General features: G+C 46.5%; 1 protein-coding gene across 1 annotated transcript; it reads right to left on the bottom strand.

Moving 5' to 3' along the window:
• Nucleotides 1-64: 64 nt before the first annotated feature.
• On the bottom strand, nt 65-12439 carry SIRPB2 (signal regulatory protein beta 2). Its single transcript, XM_039237732.1, is given in 6 exon segments — nt 65-719; nt 1791-1859; nt 2393-2734; nt 3800-4165; nt 12221-12395; nt 12398-12439. Coding segments are annotated over 6 exon segments (1125 nt in total). The 3' UTR covers nt 65-588.
• Between the last annotated feature and the right edge of the window lie 10164 nt (nt 12440-22603).

Below are 22603 nucleotides of genomic sequence, written 5' to 3'. Positions count from 1 at the left end.
AAAGAAAGAAAGAAAGAAAGAAAGAAAGAAAGAAAGAAAGAAAGAGAAAGAGAAGGAAGGAAGGAAAGGAAAGGAAGAAAAGAAAAAATGAAAAAGCGAAAGAAGGCAGGAAACGAGGAGAGAAGGGTGTAAGTGGACAGGCCTGGGAAGTCTGGCTCTGTGAGCTTAGAGATGCTTAGGAAAACCTTCTGGAAAAGAAGTTGGATTTTGAGTTGGATCTTGAAGGATGAGAAAATGTGGAGAGGGAGTGGAAGGGGGCGGGCACTACAGCAGGAACAAGGGCCCTGAGAAGAGAGCCTGGCAAAGCCTTGAAGGACAAGGAAGGCTTGAGCAGGCTGTCAAGAGAGAGGACAGCACATCAGAAGGGAGCCCGGTCAGCGCCAAGTGGGGTACTTGACCAGGTGAACGGAAGCCAGGTGTAGGGGTCCTGGAGTTTGGCATGAGGCCTGGAGAGCATCTAGAGGCTGGGTTTGGAGGCAGTGAAGTGGCTGGGGGGACTTGAACTCTCTCCGACTCAGAGGACCCACTTTGAGGCCGACCCCTCCCCCACGCCCCACGCCCCGTGCTCCATGCCCCATGCTGAGGTGGTTACAGTTCTGCCGGGTCTGGGGTCTTGGCATCTTCTTGCTTCCTCCGGCAGGCAGCCCAGGCCAGCAGAAGTGCAGCCAAGGTCACTGCCTTCAGCCCCAGGACCACAAGCACGAGCACAGACAGGAGGCCTGGAGGACACAGGGGAGAGCTCAGGAAGGACCCTGGGTGATCCCCCAACGGTCCAGACCTCAATGTCCCCACAGGGAGGTCTGGCCCAGCTGCTGTAAACCTCTAGGACCACCACCAAGAGAAAAGATCAAAGACCTCCCCTCCCTCTGTCCCGAGCCTGAAGAAGCTTTACCCAATATGCTACCCGTATGTTTAGTCATCTCAGCAGCATCCCTGACCTCTGATCGTAATAGAAAACTGTTCATTTACTGGCTGCTCAGCTCCTCTGCCCCAGACTTTGAGCTAAGCCCTTCCTACTTGCCTAAAATAATCCTTAAACTTATGCTGCAAGGCAGGATAATCATGCCGTTGGTACCGATGAAGAGGCAGAGCCAGAGTGGGGAAACGATTTGCTCAGGGGCACGTATATTAGAGAAGTGATGGGACCCATCGCTGGATGGGGGTCACCCGGGTGGTCTGGCTCCCACGAATGGCAGGAACAGGGCTGAGAGGCAGGGAGCATCCAGTGCCGCTACCCCAGGGCTCATCCTCAAGCCCACCCTGTTCCCAAGTGCCCCGAGCGTTAACAGGTGGTGTGATATGCACAGTGCTGGGCGCTTGACACATGTGATCTCATGGGACCACCATACAGCCTCATCAGGTATGCTCTCTGACTCTATCCCTTCTTTGCCCCTCGTTCATGGTGCAGGACAACAGAAATTCAAGGAGCAAGGCCACACAGGTAGAAAGGGGCTCGATCCAGGAGGCCTGCCTACAAAGCCATGTTTTTCAGCACTGTTAGGTACAGTTTCACGGTGTATCCTTGCACTGAATCATGGGGAGCTCACTACCTGTCAAGCAAGACTGCCCAGTGCACTGTTATGTCTGGCTCTTAGAAAGTCCTTTCTTTGGTTGAGCCTTAACGTGGCTCTCTGGGTTCCTGGTCCTGCCATTGAGATGAATCCCTGGGGACTTTCTTGGTGGCAGAGAGCCCTAGAAGGAAGGACTGCTCCCTTCCCATGGCCAGGCCATCTTTCACCCCCCCTTGCCTGTGGGGACCGGGTGCCTTCCCAGGAAGTAGGTACACTCACCTGAGGGAAACGTCCTGCCTACATGTTCACTGGTAAATTTTGTCTCTTGGGGAGACGTGGTGGGCTTTGCTGCAAGAAAGAGAGACAGTCTCACCATCCCCTTATCTTTCTGTTTTGCCACTTCCTGAGCCCCTACACTAGGACCTAGGGTCATCGAAATGGGTGTGCCGGGGATGGGCGCTAGAAGTCAAACTCTGAACTATGAGAGACTAGTTAGATCTGTTCGAACATCTTTGGGGCAGGTATAATGTCTGATTCACTGCAGTATCTACAGCACCCAGTATAGCGCAAGGCAGGAAACAGGCACTCAACAGATGCTGTGAAGTCATTAAATCTATACGGTTTTGTGGAGCCCAGAACGGGGAGAGATGAACTCTGGGAGAAACAGAAGGTTTTACAGAGGAGGGGCTATTTGTGCTGGGCTTTGAAGGATGAGTAGGAGCTCTCCAGAGAGAGGGAGAAAGCATTCCAGGCAGGGGGAACGGTTTACATAACAGTTGGAGGCTGAGAAGGGCTGGCCTATTTGGGACATGGTGGGAAGTTCCTTGGGGCCCACCTGTCTCTCTCCCTCCCCCCAGTGCCTTCTAGACTATCTGTCTCACCTTTTACTCTCAGCCTGGTTCCCTGGCCGGACTGGTACTGCCTGTTGGACTTCCTGTGGAACTTCACACAGTAGTAGGTGCCTGCGTACTCGGTAGACACGCCTTGCAGGAGGATGCTGAAATCGCTGTTGGACGCCCGGACTGCTGTCACATTGGGGTGCGAGATGCCTTCAAAGTTGTAAATGGCCTCGCGGCTCAGACCTGCCCCCCGAAACCACCTGATGGGTCCTGAGGGACCATGTCCAAGCACGGTGCAGTTCAGCAATACAGTGTCTCCCACGGTTGCTGACACCACCTCCTGGGGCTGCAGGATCCAGAGGTTTGACTCTGGGGCCCCAGCTCCTGAAGCCAAAGAGAGGGTCCTTGCTGTGTTTCCTGTCTTCCTCCATCGTCCACTCAACTCCTCCCTCCTCCCTTCCCTCCCTCCCCACTTCCCCGATTTCTCTACCCAGATACTCCCTCTACTTCCCCCCATTAGGCTCAAGTTGATTCACTCAGTAAAGAAGTTCGCAGGACCTGCTACGTGCTGAGTTTAGGATTGGGGGGCATGGAGCTCGGCGAGACACACACACGCATCCGGCTGGGAAGGAGTTGTCAGTCTGGTGGTGGAGATGGTCCAGAAAACCCCCTTGAGGTTGGAAACCCAGAGGACTGTGGGGCCAAGAAGGGGCACCTGTCGCAGCTTGGGAGGACTCGGAGAAGCCTCGCTGGAATGCTTGCATCGAGTTAAAATGAACCCCTGCCCCACCTCCAACTGCTGCACACAGATATTCTGTTAACAGTTTACAGGTTCCACAAACACCCATTCTTCTATTTCATCACCCAAATGGCCCCTGAAGTAAGAATTATGTCACCTATTCTACAAAGTAAGCACTTGAACTGGATAGGGCTGAAGTGACCGACTTAAGAACACGCTCCTATTGAATGACAGACCCAGGGTTTGAGGGCCCAGGCCCCCGCCGCCGGCCTTACACACAGCATGACTGCTCAGGTGCGGAGCGTGGTACGTGAAATTAACCGCCCCAGCGCGTGCATCCTTCTCCCGCCTGGTGGTGGGAGGGGTCACATCCTGGTCTCCTGACTTGGCGTTTAGTCACGTGCCTTGCTTTAGCCAATGGGCTGTTAGCAGATGTGACCTGGTTAGAAACTTGAAATGGGCTTGGGGCCCTGGGACGCGTCCTCTTTGCTTCCGCCACCTCCACGACAGAGACGTACTCTGCGTAGCTGCAGTGAGACGTGGCGGTGGAACGAGGCACGCGGAGCAGAACCACTCCGGACGCCTGCAAACATGTGAGTGAGACACACTCTGTGTGCCACCTGGGATTTTGTGTGGATGGATAAAGGCGGCCGACGCAGGGAGATGGATCCGAGCCGGGTGCCTAAGACCCCCCGGAGCCTCATGCTCACCCTTCACAAACACCGAGGTGCCCTCCTCCAGCGTCTTTTCTGAGTTCTCGCCCAAGTCGCCGAACCGCACGCAGTGGTAGGTTCCAGTATGCGTGCTGGTGACATTGCGGATATAGATGGAATAGTCACAGTTCGGTGGCTCGGGTGTTCGCTGGATCACGGGCGTCACCCCAGGGAAGAGGCCGTGCTTGAAGTTATAAACCTCCTGCTGGTCCTGACTGCTCACCTTGACCCATTTAATCCCGTCGTCAGTGCAGGACCCTTCCACGGTGCACCGCAGCACCAGCGTGTCCCCCTCCGCCACCAGCAGGGGGCCCTGGGGCTGCAACACCTGCCGCTCACTCCCGTCGCTCTGCCCAGAGGCTCCTGCGACAGAGGGGAAAAGGCTTTGTGCTGAGCTGGAAGGACCTGGGGCCCCAAGAGAGGAGATGAACACAATCTGGTCTTTGGCTGGCCAGCAACGTTGCTCGGGACGCGGGAGGGGCGTCGTTGGGGAGGGAAGTGTGAAAGATGAGGAGGTCGTCTGGAGAGGCAGAACGGAGCTGTTGAATGGAGAACTTACAAACAGTAGGTGGCACTTATGTGCCCACCACGTGCCACGCCCTGCGTGTATTACCGCCTTTATTCTTCCCAACGCTCGTGTGAGGTAGGCAGTATCATCCCCATCTTCCCAGAAGGGCTGAGAGCCCAGACGATTAGGGATGTTTCCCAGGATCGCAGTTGATGGGCTGAATGGTGTCTCCCCGGCCAAATTCATATGTGGGAGCCCTAACCTCCAGTACCTCTGAATGTGGCTGCATTTGGAGACAAGATCTTTAAAGAGGCAATTAAATTAAAACGAGGTCATAAGGGTGGGCCCTACTCCATAGGATGGGCGTCCTTAAAAGAAATCAGAGGCACGGAGAGAAGATGGCCATCTGCAAGCTAAGGAGAGCGTATTCAGAAGACACCACCAACCTTGCTGACACCTTCCCCTAGACTTCTAGCCTCCAGAGGTGTGAGAAAATACATTTCTGTTGCTTAAACTACCACTTTATCACGACCACTGAAACAAACTAATATTTCATCCAGTAAGAATGTGACGATCTGTTTCTGGAGCCCCCCACTCCCAGCCCTCAAACATATCATACAAAGTGTGAGTGCTGTGGTGTTTAGTGTAAGCATCATCTGGCTTCCTGTGAATTGTTTTTTTTTTTTTTTTTAATGTTTTATCTTATATTTGAGAGAGAGGGGAGAGCAGGGGAGGGGCAGAGAGATGGAGACAGAATCTGAAGCAGGCTCCAGGCTCCCAGCTGTCAGCACAGAGCCTGATAAGGGGCTCAGACCCACGAGCAGTGAGATCATGACCTGAGCCGAAGTTGGAGGCTTAACTGACAGAGCCGCCCAGATGCCCCTGAATTCTTTTTAACATTTAATTATTTTTATTTGTTTAAAAACATTTTTTAATGTTTATTTTTGAGAGAGAGACGGAGTGTGAGCAGGGAGGATCAGAGAGAGAAGGAGACACAGAATCTGAAATAGGCTTTAGGCTCCAAGCTGTCAGCACAGAGCCCGACGTAGGGCTTGAACCCACGAACTGTAAGATCGTGACCTGAGCTGAAGTCGGATGCTTGTTAAATCTGAGCCACCCAGGTGCCCCCATTTAATTATTTTTTAAAGTAATCTCTACACCCAATGCAGGCCTCAAACTTACAGCCCTGAGATCAAAAGCCACATGCTTTATGGACTGAGCCAGCCAGGCACCCCCCTGTAAATTCTTTTTTTTTTTTTTAAATGACTTTATTGAGATATTATTTCCACACAGTAGATATCAGAAATTTTATGTATTATATGCAGTTCTTTCGCTTTGAAAACATTTTTTAACTTCAAGTAGAGTGGATATATAATATGATTTTAGTTTCAGGTGTCTCGTGTGAATTCTTTACCAAACTGCAGTGCTTGTTGGTGCTTTGGGAAGTGGATCTGTTTTGGGGGTTGAGCTGCTGAGTTTGGCCTCAGGAGCATGGAGAGAGAGGGCCGAGACCTTCCATGCAGGTTCTTTTACAGGTGGGGTATGAACCGGTGCTCCTCTCAAGAAGTCCCTGAGGTAGGTATTATTATGATCTCCATTTAAAAAAAAAAATGTTTATTCATTTTTGAGACAGACAGAGACAGAGTGTGAGCAGGGGAGGGGCAGAGAGAGGGGGAGACACAGAATCCAAAGCAGGCTCCAGGCTCCGAGCTGTTAGCACAGAGCCCGACATGGGGCTGTCATCTCCATTTTTGAGAAAACGGATGGTCAGAGAGGGGAAGAAACGGTCAGTGTCCTGGCCAGGATTTGGACTCAGATCAGGTGACTTAAGGTTCTGCCCAGCACAGGTCATCAGCTTTGTGTCCCAACTTTTCCTTGGTGTGGGTGACCATCAGACCTGGTGAATGACTCGGTCTTGCTCCAAGATGTTAAGTTTGCAGGGTATCCTGGTGTTTCTCAATTGTCAGTGAGGCGAGGGGGTAGGGAGGTGAGGCAGATGTTTCCTTCTAAGAGGATCTGGGGAGGGGTTGTGGAATTCCTTTTCTGTGTGTCCTCAGCTAGGCATGTGCTAATAGCCTTTATAAGAACTGCCTCACAGTTGTGACCAAGGGATACCTCATGTTCAATCCTAGGGATTGCTTTTGCTCTTGGTGGCCTTAGCTCCAAAAGGTTCAGCAACACCCACCTTCAAACACCATGAGGCAGGCAGGCAGATCTGTTCTCTCTAATCGTTTCTGGTGGTTTGTCCCCTGGCCTCGGCAGTTTACTCATGCACCTGCACAGAACAGTACCCATCACTCGGCACAGGGCTGAGAATAGTGCCTTTCCCCACCAGCCAAACTGGAAAACCTCATGATTGATGGAGCAGTGGGTTGTACAGACAGAAAAGAGTACGCTACTCAGAGAGAAGTGTTGTGGCCCCACAACTAATAAAGGTAGATGGTGATCAACTGCAGACATATACTATAAACCTTAAAGCAATGGCTAAATGACAAAATAGTTACAGCCAATAAGCCAGTAAAGGTGATAAGATAGCATTCTACAAGTATTCAACAACTGAAAGAAGACACAAAAAGAGAAAAAAGGAAACAAAGAACCGACACGACAAATAGGAAAGTAAAAAGATCTAAACTTAATCCTATAAAAGTCACCTTGAATGTAAACGGTCTAAATAGCCTATGTAAAAATTCGACACTGTCGGATTGGATAAAAAGTAACATCTAACTATCTGTTGCCTACAAGCAACGCACTTTATTTATTTATTTTTTTTTTAATTTTTTTAATGTTTTTTTTTTATTATTTATTTCTAGGAGAGAGAGACAGAGACAGCGTGAGCAGGAGAGGATCAGAGAGAGAGGGAGTCACAGACTCTGAAACAGGCTCCAGGCTCCGAGCTGGCAGTCAGCACAGAGCCCGACGCGGGGCTCGAACCCACAAACCGCGAGATCATGACCTGAGCGAAAGTCAGACGCTTAACCGACTAAGCCACCCAGGCGCCCCAAGCAACGCACTTTAAATATTAAAGCTGCACATATGTTAAAAGGAAAATGATGGAAAAAGGTAGAGCATATAATGCCGATCAAAGGAAAGCTGGAGTGGCTATATTAATATCAGATAAAGTAGATTTCAGAGCAAAGAATATCTCCAGGAATAAAGAATGTCACTTTGTAATGGTAAAGGAGCAAATTAATCAAGAAGACAGGGGCACCTGGGTGGCTTAGTTGGTTAAGCGTCCACTCTCAGCTCAGGTCATGGTTCAGTTTGATTCGTGGGACTGGGTCTTGGGTCGGGCTCTGCACTGATGGTGGTGGTGGTGGAGGGGGGCTGCTTGCTTGGGATTCTCTCTCTTTCTCTCTCCCTCTCCCTCTCTCTGCCCCTCCCCTGCTGTGCGTGTGCACGTGCACTCTATCTCTCTCTCTCAAAATAAAAAAATAAATAATTAAAAAAAAATCAAGAACACATACAAATCCCAAACATTTGTGCACCAGATAACAGAACTTATAAGCGTATGAAGCAAAACCCAATAGAATGGTAGGGAGAAACAGACAAATCCACAGCTATGGGGTTTCAACATCCTCCTTCTCATAATTGCTAGCACATGTAGGCAAGAAATCAAAAAGAGTACAGAAGACTTGAAAAGCACTAGCAACAGTGATAGGAGCACATGTACCCCAATGTTCATAGCAGCACTCTCCACAATAGCTAAAACATGGAAAGAGCCTAAGTGTCCATCAACAGATGAATGGATCAAGAAGATGTGGTTTATCTATACCATGGAATACTACATGGCAATGAGAAACAATGAAATCTGGCCATGTGTAGCAACATGGATGGACCTTGAGGGTGTTATGCTGAGCGAAATAAGTCAGGCAGAGAAGGACAAATATCATATGTTTGCACGTATAGGAGGATTAGGAGGAACTTGACGGAGGAACAAGGGGGAGAAGAAGGGCGGAAATGGTGGGGGAAAGGGAGAGAGGCAAACCATGAGAGACTCTTGAATGCTGACAAAAACTGAGGACTGATGGATGTGGGGGGGAGGGGGGATGGGCATGGAGGAGGGCACTTTGGGGATGAGCACTGAGTGTTATGTAGAAACTAATTTGACAATAAACTATTTGTAAAAAAAAAAAAAAAAAAGAAAAGCACTAGCAACTAACGGCCTAATTGATATTTATAGAACACTCCGCCCCCCAAGTAGCAGGATATATAGTTCTTTTCAAATGCACAGAGAACTCTTACCAAGATAGAACATATTCTGAGTCATTAAAATAGTCTCAACAAGTTTAAAGGAATTCAAGCATCATCTTTGACCACAAGGGGAATTAAATTAGAATCAATAACAGACAGATGCCTAGGAAAGTCCTCGATAGTCATAAGCTGAATAGGACACTTTCCAATAACACATGAGTTAAAACAAGAGGGAAATTAGAAAGTAATTTGATCGGAATGAAAATGAAAACACAGTATTAAAATTTGTAGGATTCTGCTAAAGCAGAGGGAAATTTATAGCATTCGATGACTAGATTAGGAAAGAAGGAAGGACTTAAATGAATGACCTTAGTTTTTACCTTAAGAAATGGGGTGTCTGTGTGTGTGTGTGTGTGTGTGTGTGTGTGTGTGTGTGCACGCGCGCCTGGGTGGCTCAGTCGGTTAAGCTTCAGCTTAACTTCAGCTCAGGTCATGATCTCAGGGTTCGTGGGTTCAAGCCCCGCATCGGGCTCTGTGCTGACAGCCAGCTCAGAGCCTGGAGCCTGTTTCAGATTCTATGTCTCCCCCTCTCTCTCTCTCTCTGACCCTCCCCTGCTCACGCTCTCTCAGAAATAAATAAAACATTAAAAAAAAAAAGAAACAGTGAAAAAAGAGCAAATTAAGCCCAAAAGAAGTAGAAGAAAGGAAACCACAAAGATCTGAGTAAAAATCAATAAAGTAAAAAACAAAAGACAAGAAAGAAAAATCAGTGTGAATGAAATCTTTGAGAAGATGATTATAATTGATAAACTTGTAGCCATACTGAAGAGTAATGAGAGAGAGAGACAGAGAGTCTTAGCTTAGTAAAATAAAAAATGAGGGAGGTGACACCAGTACAGACTTTACAGATATTACAAGACAATAAGAGGCCGCTATGGAAAGGTCATGGCTACATATATTTGACAAAGGGACAAATTCCTTGAAAAACACAAACTACCAAGGCTACCTCAAGAAGAAACAAATAACCTAAATAGCCCTATTATCTACTGCAAACATTTAATTTGTATTAAAAACTTCCCCACAAAGAAAACTCCAAGCCTGGATGACCTCACTAGTGAATTCTGCCACACACTTAGATACAAAACCAAAATCATGATCCATAAAAAGAACAAATTAATAAATAAGACTTTATGAAAACTAAGAACCCTTGCTGTTCGAAAGATGCTTGTGAAAGAATGAAAAAGCCACAGAGGAGGAGAAAATCTCTGTGAAGTATATATCTGATAAAAAAAAAAAATTTGCAATCAGAATACATAAAGAACCTTCAAAACTCAATGATAAGAAAAATGGGAGTTGAACAGACACATAAAGGCCCAGACAGGATACAGGATGCACGTGAAAAATGTTCAGCACCATTACACAGCAGGCAAGTGCAAATTAAAACCACAATGAGATGTTCCTACACATCGGTGAGAATGACTAAAAGAAGAAAGATTGACCATACCAAGAGTGTCGGCGAGGATGTAGAGGAAATGTCATCTGCATACATTGCTGATGAAAATGCACAACAGTACAACCTCCTTGAAAATCAGTTTGGCAGTGTCTTAAAAGTTAACCACACGCCTATCACACGATACAGTCATATTATTCTTAAGTATTTTCCCGAGAGAAATGAAAGCGTTAAGTCCACTCAAAGATTAGTACAGGAATGTCTACAGACGCTTGTACTAATCGACGCAGATGTCTGTTTGCGACAGCCCCAAATTGCAAAGCAACCGATGTCTGCCAAGAAGTGAATGAAGAAACAAACTGTAGTTTACACAGAGGACAGAAATAAAAAGACGTATGTGAGCTATGGATGTGTGCAACCACATGAAGGAAGCTCAAAATAATTATGCCGAAGAAGGAAGCTGGGGAAGAAAAAGGGTACACGCTCCATGATCTTATATTTCGTATAAAGTTTTAGAAAATGCAAACTGACCTATAGTGACGGAAAGCTGATAAGTGGATGCCGTGGGAGGAGGAGGAATGGAAAGAATGACCCACAAGGAAACTTTTGAAAGTGTTGGATGTGTTCATTATATTGATTTTGGTGATGAGGTCACAAGAAAGAAGCATGTCCAATGCCCACAAAACTTATCAAAGTGTACATGTTAAATATGCATAATTTGTTGTATGTCAGTCGAATCTCCATGAAAGAAGGCCCTGTGCCCCTGACCCCTTCCCGCTGTCTGGAAAATGTCCTGTGTACCTTGTCTGCAGAGCTGGGCACCCCATGGCCACAGCTCTGGGATCCCTTCCCATCTATTTTCCACCTGCAAGCCCTGCCTTTCATGATCCATGATGATGGGTTCTCCTTCGGAGGCCTGGTTCAAAACCCACATTTTTCAAAAATGATTTGATCCTGAGTAGTTTAGACATGTGACTTCCTAGCCTAGTGCCTAACACGTCATGGGCACTCAGAAGTATTTGTGGGATGAGCAACTAGGAGCCACAATTCACATTTTACAATCAGGGAAGCCAGCTCAAGAAAGTGAAGCGGTGCCCCAAATCATAGCCGAGGAGTGAAGGGCTGGCCGGGTCTGGACCCAGATCTGGGTCCCACCAGAGCCTCTCCGGGAGTGACCATCCTACAGGACCCAAGCAGAGTCTGGGTCTTCGCAGAGGCTGGGACAGGGGCCCAAACAGACAGGAGATGGAATAAGCCCAATGGGAGTTAAGCGTGTTGCCTGCTGGATCAGAGGGTTCTGCGCTCAGAGGCTAAGCTGGACCCAGGAGCCCCAAGTCTCAGGACTTAAATCAGTCAGATCCTGACTTAGAGTAGACATGGGTATGAAAATCTTTACATAAATCTTTACATTGTGCCAGGTGCTTACAGGTATTATCTTGTTGGATCTTCCAAACAAAGTCATGAGGTGGGTCCCACGATTGGCCCCATTTTACAGAGGGGGAAATTGAGGCTCAGAGAGATGTCAGTGGTGAGGGTTGAGCCCGGTGCTGAGCCCATGCTGGCTCATGGGGTGTTGATTTGTATAGTCACAAAGGGCCCTGTGCTTTGATGGGCCCCATGCTTGTGATAATGCTCTGCTGCTGCCGTCTTGAAGTTCTTTGAAACTGCGTTTCCACTTTGCACGAGGCCTCACAGATTATGTCTGATCCAGGGCTATGAGCCTCACCATTAAAAAAAAATTTTTTATAATGTTTTATTTATTTCTGAGAGAGAGAGCATGAACAGGGGAGGGTCAGAGAGAGAGGGAGATACAGAATCTGAAGCAGCCTCCAGGCTGTGAGCTAGCTGTCAGCACAGAGCCCGACGTGGGGCTCAAACCCATGGACAGTGAGATCATGACCTGAGCTGAAGTTGGACGTTCAACCGACTGAGCCACCCAGGCGCCCCACCATTTTTGTATTTAAAACTCACAGCACCCCAAGAGCAGCCCTGTTTGTCGAAGAGGAGAGAGACGTGGCGTGTAACATGGGCACACGGGTGTCTGTTAAGACCCCAGAGCCTGGGAGCTTAACTTCACCACGCTGTCTCCCAAAACGTTCAACTTCTTGAGACACTGGATCTGGGCTGTGCTGGGATCAGGAATGTTCTCAGCTGCCTGCTCCCATTCCCTCTTGGTGGCCTTGAGTCCCTCCAGGCCTCTCAGAGCACCTGGGGCTCCTCTCTGGGATCTGTCAGGGATGGGTCCCGTCATGTCCCAGATCTCACTCACCCAAGAGCACAAGGAACAGCATCGGCAGCCAGGAGCAAGGAGGCGAGTGGGCCCGCGGGGTCAGGGTGGTCATCGCCAGGGGCTCGCGTGCCTCCTGCAGTTCCCAGGACCAGCCGCCGTTCTGCAATCTGGCGGATGCCGGAGCCTGAAATGGGGCACGTGGACAAGGCTGTTTGTGTTCCTTGTGGCCAAGGCTACTTGGGGAAGTGTTGTTTTCATACGGGAAGACAAGGCTGCTGGTGCAAGAGGAAGGAACTGTTTGGAGGGGGTTCCGGGTTCTGTGTCTGGGCCACGGGAGTTCCTGTAACCACTCGGTCAAAACCATACCGACCCTTTGTCATGGGCCCGGTCCCCAGTACCCTGCTAGGAAGATGAGTGTGCCTGTCCTAGCGTGTCCCGAGCCAGCCAGGTGTGGGCTCAAGTCCTGGGTCTGCCTCTTCCTACCTGTGCGACCTTTCACACACACGTGCCACCTCTGAGCCTTTGTTTCTTCATCTGCAAAATGGGGATGGTAGCAATTCCCTCCTCCAGAAGGTATTGCAAGAAATATAAGATACGTGGGTGAAGGCTCAGCACAATGTAAATGCTGAACATACCAACCATCATTGACCACGATATGCAGGAAATAGAGGAGGTGGCATTTGCTTAAGAAGAAGGATTTATTGGGGTGCTGGGTGTCTCAGTCGGTTGAGCATCCGACTTCGGCTCAGGTCATGATCACACGGTTTGTGGGTTTGAGCCCTGCGTCGGACTCTGTGCTGACAGCTAGCTCAGAGCCTGGAACCTGCTTCAGATTCTGTATCTCCCTCTCTCTCTGACCCTCCTCTGCTCCTACTGTCTCTCTCTCTCTCTCTTTCTCTCTCTCTCTCTCTCTCTCAGAAATTAAAAAGAAGAAGAAGAAGAAGGAGAAGGAGAAGAAGGATTTATTAAGGGTCGCCTGGGTGGCTCGGTCAGTTGGGCGTCCAACTTCGGCTTAGGTCGTGACCTCGAAATTCATGGGTTCGAACCTGGCGTTGGGCTCTGGGCTGGCAACTTGGAGCCTGGAGCCTGCTCTGGATTCTGTGTCTCCTTCTCTCTCTGCCCCTCCCCTGCTCACACTTGGCCTCTCTCAAAAATAAATAAACATTTAAAAAAGAAGGATTTATTATAAAGCAAGCGCCATGCAGGCCTCCTTTTGGCAGTGAGGACAGGGCATAGACCCTGTCCTTAGATGCATAACCAGGAGCAACTCTTGAAACCTCCATTTCCTGGGGCCCAAATGGAACACACCGGATCATATAAAAATTTGTGTTTGTGGCATCTTAATGTTCTGTAACTTTCTCAAGAGTCCCTATCATACTGGCTGTTGGCAAGGAAAAGTTTACTTACACTGGCCAATGAAAGCAATCCGAGGCTCTTCTGGGTCTGTCTGTCTCTTCACCTGCACTGTCTGGGTTCAAATCTTGGCTTTACCCAATCATCAGGACTATCATTTGAGCAGTTTGTGCCTCAGTTTCCTGATCTGCAAAATAGTAATAAGAATAGGGGCATGGGGCACCTGGGTAGCTCCATTGGCTGAGTGTCTGACTCTTGATTTCAGCTCAAGTCATGGTCTCCTAGTGGGTGAGCTCGAGCCCCACATTGGGCTCCCCACTGAAAATGCAGAGCCTGCTTGGGACTCTCCTTCTCTCCCTCTCTCTCTGCCCCTCCCCTGCTCATGCTCTCATCTCTCAAAATAAGTAAATAAACTTCAAAAACTTATGGTTGCACGTATGAGGTGAAGTGAGCATTGGATACACTGCTATCATACTCTTTTAGGCTAGCTCAGTTTCCTTTTTTCCAGAAAAAAAAAATGCTCAAGCTTTCCATGCTTCCCTCCCTTCTTCCTACTCCAGGTGTAGGAAGCAGAGGTGTAGGTGCAGAGGAGGCTGAAGTTTCTTTCCGGGCAGGATGGTGGGCATTGGGTCTGAGTCTTATCTCGGGGCCTGGTATCTGTCATGGGGAGGTTGGTCTGGCCCGGTCCTTGAGCACTTTGCTCTGAGTCTGCTGAGGTGTGGCTGGTCCTGTCTTCTCAATCCCATTGCTCCTTCTACTTGTTCTCCTGTTGAGGAGATTCATATATTGGAGTCTCTTTGAACTGACCACAGGCCTGGACAATTCCACCAGACCCTCGGCACCTCCATGTCATCCTCCCAGTGGAGCTTCTAAATCACCTACTCATCTGCCTGGGTCCCTTCCTCAGCTATTCCTTTTCTTCTCAAGTCTTTCTCAAAATTAATTTTATTTATGTGACCAGGTAAGGTACCGTAATGGTCAGCTACTGCTGCGTAACAAACCACCCCCCCCAAAATGCAGTGGCTTAAAAGGATACCCATTTATTTAATCTGTGATTCTGTGGGTTGACAATCTTCCCTGGGCTCAGCTCCAAGGTTCTTCTCATCTCAGCTAATTTTGACTCAGCATTTGAGAGCAGCAGCAGGCTGGCTAGGAACTCTGCCGCTGGGGTTGGCTGACTGTCGCCTGGACCACCTCAGCTCTCCTCCGTGTAGTCTCTCATTCCCCAGGAGGCTCGTCTGGCTTGTTCACATGAGAGGGGCGGTGTTGAGAGGCAGCAGGGGTTGCAAGGTATAGTGTCGCTTCTATAGTGTGGCTTTTGGCCAGAGCAAGTCGCAGGCCAAACCAGATGCAAGGGATGGAAAATAGACTCCTCCTCTTGATAGGAGCTGCAAAATTATATTGCCGTAGGTGTGGAAGTAGGGAGGGGGTGAAGAATTATGGACATTCCTGTAATTTATCTATTGTGGTGCTAAATTCACAGGATTCAAAGTCTCCTCCATCAGGCTCCCAGATACCACTTTCCTTAGGGTTGACCATAGTCACCACTTCTAGCCACATTCAATTCCTGCACTACTGCCGATCCACTTCTCAGAAGGCAGGCTGGACATGGCTCCTGTGGGGCCCTCCTGGGGAAGCTGGGTCATGGTCTTTTCTGCACTAGGAATCTCTAAACATACCCTGGGGGTCTATATTCCCTTCCCACCCCAGCCCAGAGTTCTAACCCCAGGGGCCTGGTGGTGCCGGGCCCCTGGCATCCCAACTCCTGCCCTTCTTCCTCTTTCTCTTGTCACCCTCCACAAAGTCATAAGAAGAGGCAGTCCCCCTCTTTTCTTTTGTAGGGACTTTCCTAATTTTGGCCATCTCCTGAACACATGATCTTCTTTGTTCTAGCTGGGTGTGCTCCGGCCTTCCCCAAGACAACAGAACTCAGACTCCAGCTTTGATGAGGGACAGAGCTGCTCGGAAGGGACTAGACTACAGGACAGAGAGAAATGCACAAGAAAGTGCTTCAGTAATATCAGCCCCGTCCCTGCTTATCTGTAAATGGACCCATGCGTGGCAGGTGGGGCACCAGCTCCCGGTGAGAGGTCAGTATCTAGAAGCAGTGATTCTCCTCCAGGTCAGCATGCTGGGGTGGCACAAACAGTGACTGTCACCAGCTGGAGGGCTTAGCCCCACGTGTTTTCAACAGGGGCTCCTAAGGTCTGAACAAAACACCAGTCGAAACTTACATCAGCTTTTATATTTCTCCCTACAAAAAAAAGAAAAAAACTTTGTTAAAACAATACCTTCTTCCTTGTTTGCTGCAAAATGGAAAGCATGGTAAGCAAGTCTGGAGAAAACACTGAGCCGCATCAACCATCGAACAAATGCCAATTTAAAAAAATAGCAATACGGGTGTTCTTGCAATCAGTCTTTATCTCCATTCTTTTCTCTGTTCTCTTTTCAGAGGACTAGAAGCTTGGGAACCACATTTTCTAGAACTCCTTGCTCTGGGTTGGGTTCTGGTGAGGAGAAGTGCTTGCATTAGATTTGGAAGGTGGAAGAGGAGAGGCACGGATGGCTTCTTCTCTAGAAATGAGGAGAGGCAGAGCGGGAGCCTGAGCAGATGTGAACGTGAGGCTGTAGGGGTCCTTAGACTTTCCTCCACAAGCAGCTGTCATCACTGCTGGCAGTTCCCATGTGTCGCGCAAGATTCTGGATTCTCCAGGAGCTAGCAGTGAAGTTGGGCCTGAGGCAGTGAGGGTTTCCAGTGGCTTCGTTTGCCTTTCTTGTTTCCTTCTCCTGTTTCATGTCAGATCCCATGACATGCTTGTTGGTGTCACTTGAAGGTTTTACCGAGGTATGACTGTATGCAACTGCACAAATACTATGCGCAGCTCACTGAATGTTTAGAGTTCTTATGTCTGTGTACACCCGTGTAAGTCACCATCATGATCTTGATCCTTCCCATTCAATCTCTGTGTAAAGCCCTGACAGTTTTGTAGGAGGACCAAACTGTCTCCTGTCTCTTCTTACAAGGGCACTAATCCCATTCTTGAGGAACCCCTCACTCAGGACCTAGTCACCCCCCCAAAGGTCCCACCTCCTAACACCATTGTGGTAGGAACCCCTCTGTAAGGAGAGAGAAAAAAAGAGGAGAGAAGACTTCAAGGTCACCTAGATATGTGCCTAGGTGCCTACATTCCCCATGGCCTTGTAAACTGAGACAACTTAATCAGACTGCATGTTTATGTGTGTTACCATATATGGGAGACAAAGAAATAGAAAATGCATTAAAAAACTATGCCATGTGATGTGGGCCGCTCATTTCTTTGGGTATGAACCCAACTGAGCGGTGCCGGCACGAATAAAGTTGCTTCCTGGAAAGAAAAGCCTTCGTGTCATGACTCTCTGTGCTAGAATCCTGCAACACCATCACACTGGGGAGTCGGCTTCAGCATAAGAATTTGGGGAGGGGGGACACATTCTGTCCACAGCAGCTGCCAGTGCATTAGAAGTGTGAATCACCCAATCGGACAGCAGGTGTGTATTTCCAGGAAGCTGGGGAAGGTCATCAAAAAGATGTGACCACCCATTGACCCGTGAGCTGGACCTGGGCACTAGGAAGCTCCACACCTCCTCTCGTCCTTGGAATGTGGGTACTGCTTGCCTTTCCGGCTCCCAGAGGCTGCCCCAAGCAATGAGATAGTGATGTGTTGTTGGGAACAGCTGTGGGGCACATGCATAGGAATCCAGCCAAGATCACTATAGAAACTTGTAAGCTTTGGCAGTGGGGGCAGGGATTCACTTGTCACCCCGGACAAGCCTGGTATGTGAGTGTCTCTTTTGCTTATTACAACATCCAGGCTGGAGTGGCCTGCATGTCTCTTCAATCTCTTTCCGCCCCTTTATGCTGTTTGGGGGCCCGGTTCAGATTACACCCAGGATGTCCCCCTGAGGGTTGTGAACTGACAGTTTTACCTTTTTCTCTTTTGTAATGCAACTGCCTGATTTAGGCTTTGATTGAGAAGGCATCCATTTCAAGGAGGCATCTGCTTCTCAAGTAAACACAATGCCAGACCCAGGGCTGGGTGAAGAGCCAGGCCACCTCCCCCCACAGACTGTTTTAGAGACTTTGGTTAATTTCCTTAACTGACCCTTAGGTCTTTTTGCCCTTTCAATTCCCCACTTGAAATTCCTGTTTTAAATTCAATAACAAAGAGTGAGCCCTCCAAGCCTAGCCCCCCCACCTTTGACCCCCGTAGAAACAGACCTCCTGGCCCATGTGCACTTGCTGTCTTCCTGTGACCTTGCTGTGTGGCCCCAGGTGTACTGTGTCCAGGTCTCCTAATTAACCTTTATATCTTCTCAACGTCTCCTGGTGGTTGTTGCTGAAGGGCATCTTGCAATTATAAGAAGAACCACGGGGGAGTCCCACCACAACGTCGGTTATTAATAGAACGAGACCGTCTTTACCAGCTTTACCTACTTTACCTACGGAGCCACCAAGGTGTCTTCCACTGAGGTTTTGACTCGCATTTCTGCTTGGAGATGTTGGCTATCTTTTCATATGGTTGTTGGCTATTTGTATGTCTTCTTTAGAGAAGTGTTTATTCAAGTCCTTGCCCATTTTTTAAAAAGGTTTATTTATTTATTTTGAGAGAGAGAGAGACAGAGAGAGAGAGACAGAGAGAGAGAGATGCAGGAGGGGCAGAGAGAGAGAATCCCAAACAGGCTCAGCACTGTCCATGCAGAAGCTAATGTGGGGCTTGAACTCACAAACCATGAGATCATGACCTGAGCCAAAACCAAGAGTCGGTTTGTAAGGACACAAGTCTAAACATCTAAACCAAACTGACTCCATGACAGGCTTTAAGTTTCCCCTTTAAACTAGAAGGCCTAAATTCCAGCGTCCCGAAACTATCAGGCAGTTACACATGGCCCAAGGCAGGAGAAACCCCCCTTGCAACACCCAATCAGGAAAGGCCAGCGACCACCCTCCACATTGCTGAGGGAGAGGCCTGGAGATAGAAACTACAGATAGGACCCGGTTACCTAATGTTAAAGTTAACCCGTTAGGTGCCGAACAAGACCCTAGGCTCGCTCTGTAATTGGTTGAATTTAAAGGTACTCTAAATGTTGTAACTGGATCCCGCCAAAAGAAATGAATACTCTAGACAATGTGTATGGTTAAACCAGCTGTCAATAATGTTGAATAATTATGATTGGATCACTGTTCCCATGCCACAACTTCTGTAACTCCCCGGTCACAAACCCCATAAAAACCCTACTCTGCCTTTGCTCGGGGCTCTCAGCAAGGATCCACTGCGTTGGTGAGGTCTGGGAGCCCGAGCTTAAGCCCGAATAAACGCCCTTTGCTTTTGCATATGTGACTCGGACTCCTTGGTGGTCTTGGGATTTTGGGGAGATGGCGATCTGAGCATAACAGGTTGCGTAACCGACGGAGCCACCCAGGCACCCCAACTCCTTGCCCATTTTTGATCAGGTTATATTTATTGTTGTTGAGTCGCAGAAGTTTCTTACATGTTCTAGATATATGATTTGCAAATATTTTCTCCCATGCCATAGGTTCTTTTTCTTCCTGCTGATGTTTTCTTTGATGCACAGAAGCATTTTGTTTTGTTTTTGTTTTTAAATGAAAAAAATAAATTAACGTAGTCTCTACACCCAACATGGGCCTTGAATTCACAACCCTGAGATTAAGACTTGCATGCTCCACTGACTGAGCCAGCCAGGCACCCCGATGTGCAGAAGTTTCCAAGTTCGATGTAGTTCCATTTGCCATTTGCTTCTGTTGTCTCGGCAACAGATGTCTTTGATCATTGCCAAACCTCATGAAGCTTTCCCCCATGTTTTTCTTTAGAAGTTTAGAGGTTTAGGCCCTATAGTTAGGTCTTAAATCTATTTTTTTTGTGTTAATTTTTGTTCACAGTGTAAGATAGGCGTCCAGCTTTATTCTTTTGCATGTGGGAATCCACTTTCCCTCACATCATTTGTTGAAGAACCCATCCTTTCCCCATTGGGTGGTCTTGGCACCCTTGTCAAAAATCACGTGGCTGTATGAGGAAGGGTTTATTTCTGGGATCTCTATTCTGTTAGTCTATACATCTATCTTTATACTACTACTACACTGTCATGATTACTGTTGCTTTGTGGTATGTTTTGAAATCAGGAAGTGAGAGGTCATCACCTTTGTGCTTCATTTTCAACTTAGTTTTGGTTATTCAGGGTCCCTCGAGATTCCGTATGAATTTTAAATTTTTTTTTCTATTTCTGAAAAAAAATGCCATTGGGATTTTAATAGGAATTTCACTGAATCTGTAATTGCTTTGGCGAGTATGGACATTTTAACAATATTAAATCTTTTTTTTTTTACTTCTAGGAGAGAGAGAGACAGCGTGAGCAGGGGAGGGTCAGAGAGAGAGGGAGTCACAGACTGAAACAGGCTCGAGGCTCTGAGCTGGCAGTCAGCACAGAGCCCGACGCGGGGCCCAAACCCATGAACTGCGAGATCATGACCCAAGCGAAAGTCGGACGCTTAACCGACTAAGCCACCCAGGCGCCCCACCAATATTAAATCTTTTAATCCATGAACATGGAATGTCTTTCCATTTAATTGTATCTTTGATTTCTTTTAGCACATTTTGAAGTTTTCACTGTATTGGACTTTCACCATCTTGGTTAAGCTTATTCATAAGTATTTTATCTTTTTTGATGCAGTAGTAAAAGTAATTATTTTCCAAGTTTTCTTTTTTTTTTTTGATTGGTCATTATTAGTTTATAGAATTGCAGCTAATTACTATATGTTGATTTTGTATTTTGCAATTTTGTTGAACTCATTTTAAGGTGTGTGTGTGTGTGTGTGTAATTTTTATGGCTTTTTGTAAATAAAGTCATCTCATTTGAGAATAGAAATAATTTTCCTTCCTTTTTTTCAATTTGGATGCCTTTTATTTCTCATCTCATTGATCTTCCAATTAGAAGGGCATCTTTGCTCTTGATCTTAGATGAAAATCTTTCACTCTTTTACCGTTGAATGTAAGGTTAGGTGTCAGGTTTTCATGGATTTTATTATGTTGAGAGTTTCCTTATATTCTTAATTTGTTGAGTGTTTTCATCATGAAAGAGTGTTGGATTTTGTCAAGGGTTCTTTCTGCCTCGATGGAGAAGATCATGTGGTATTTGTCCTTCATTTTATTAGTGTAACATTTGTAACATTTCATATATTGAACCATCCTTGTATCCCAGGTACAAATCTCACTTGGTCATAGTATAGAATGCTTTTAATGTACTGTTCGGTTTGCTTTGCTAGTATTTTGTTGAGGATTTTTGCACCAATATTCATCAGAGATATTCGTCTGTAGTTTTATGTTGTAATTTCGTCTGGTTTTGGTGTCACTAATGCTGACTTCATATAATGAATTTGGAAGTGTTCCGTCCTCTTCAATTTTTTTTGAAGTGTTTGAGGAGGATTCATGATAATTATTTAAATATTTGAAAGGATTCTCCAGAGATGCCATCTGGTTCTGGGCTTTTTCTTTGTTGGGAGGTTTTTGATTACTGCTTCATTTTCATTATTTCATTCTTTTTACAGAGTGTTTGTTCAGTTTTTTAGTTCAGCATGATTCAGGATTGGTCGGTTCTATGTTTCTAAAAACTTACACATTTCTTCTAGTTTATCCAATTTGTTGGCATAGAATTCTTCATAGTAGTCTTTTATAATCTTTTTGATTCAGTGACATCAGTTGTAATGTCCTCTCTTTAATTTCTAATTTTAGTTGAGTCTTTTTCTTTCCTAGTCCGTCTAAAGGTATGTTGATTTTGTTGGTCTTTTCAAAAACTTAATTCTTGGTCTCATTGATTTTTTTTCCTATTGTTTTTCTCTTTATCTATTGCATTTATCTCTGCTCCGTCATTTATTATTTTCTTTCTTTTATTAATTTTGGATTGACTTTGTTCTTTCCTAATTCCCTGAGATATAAAGTTAAGTGGTTGAATTGAGATCTTTCTTCTCTTCTAAGTACATCTCTCCTATAAACTTAATTTTTAGTACTGTTTTCACTGTCTCCCATGAATTTTGGTATGTTGTGGTTTTGTTTTCATTTGTCTTCAGATATTCTTTTTTTTTTCAATTAAAAAAATTTTTTTTTATTTCTGAGAGAGAGAGAGAAACAGCGTGAGCAGGAGAGGAGGGTCAGAGAGAGAGGGAGATACAAAATCTGAAACAGTCTCCAGGCTCTGAGCTAGCTGTCAGCGCAGAGCCCGACGTGGGGCTCGAACCCACAAACAGTGAGATCATGACCTGAGACTAAGTTGGGCTTAACCGACTGAGCCACCCAGGTACCCCTGTCTTTAGATATTCTTAAATCCTTTGTGATTTCTTTGATTCATTGGTTGTTGAAGGAGGAGTTATTTGATTTCCACATATTTGTGAATTTTCCTGTTTTCTTTCAGCCGTAGATTTCTGATTTCATTTTATTGTGGTCAGAAAAGATACTATGCATGATTTAATCTTAAGTTTGTTAAGACTGGTTTTGTGGCTTAGTATGTGGTCTAACCTGGAGAATGTCCCACATGTGCCTGAGAAGATTGTATGTTCGGTTGTCATTGGGGGTGGTGTTCTGTGTATGTCTGTAAGGTCCATTGGGCCTATAGTGTTGTTCAAGTACTCTGATATTCTGTCTTGGTGTTCTATCCATAAATGAAAGTGGGGACAGTGAAATTCTTCAGTGTTTGTGTCATATATTTAAGAGCTCAAATGTTAAGTGCATGTGTATTTTTAATTGTCATATCTTCCTGACAAACTGATTCTTTTCTCATCATAGAATGACTTTGTCTCTTGTGACTTTTTTTTCTGAAAGTCTACTTTATCTGATATAAGTATGGCCACGCTTACTCTCTTTAGATTCCCATTTGCATGAAATATCTTTTTCCACTCTTTCACTTTTATTTGATTTTTATTACCTTTTTAATGTTTATTTATTTCGAGAGCAAGCGAGCAGAGGAAGTACAGAGAGAGAGAGAGAGAGAGAGAATCCCATGAACCATGAGATCATGACCTGA

The sequence above is a fragment of the Hyaena hyaena genome, unplaced genomic scaffold (assembly GCF_003009895.1).
Source record: "Hyaena hyaena isolate Hyena2069 unplaced genomic scaffold, ASM300989v1 scaffold_131, whole genome shotgun sequence".
NCBI classification, from domain to species: domain Eukaryota; kingdom Metazoa; phylum Chordata; class Mammalia; order Carnivora; family Hyaenidae; genus Hyaena; species Hyaena hyaena.
The sequence above is the reverse complement of the archived record's forward strand: the minus strand, read 5'-3'. Positions and strand labels throughout refer to the sequence as shown.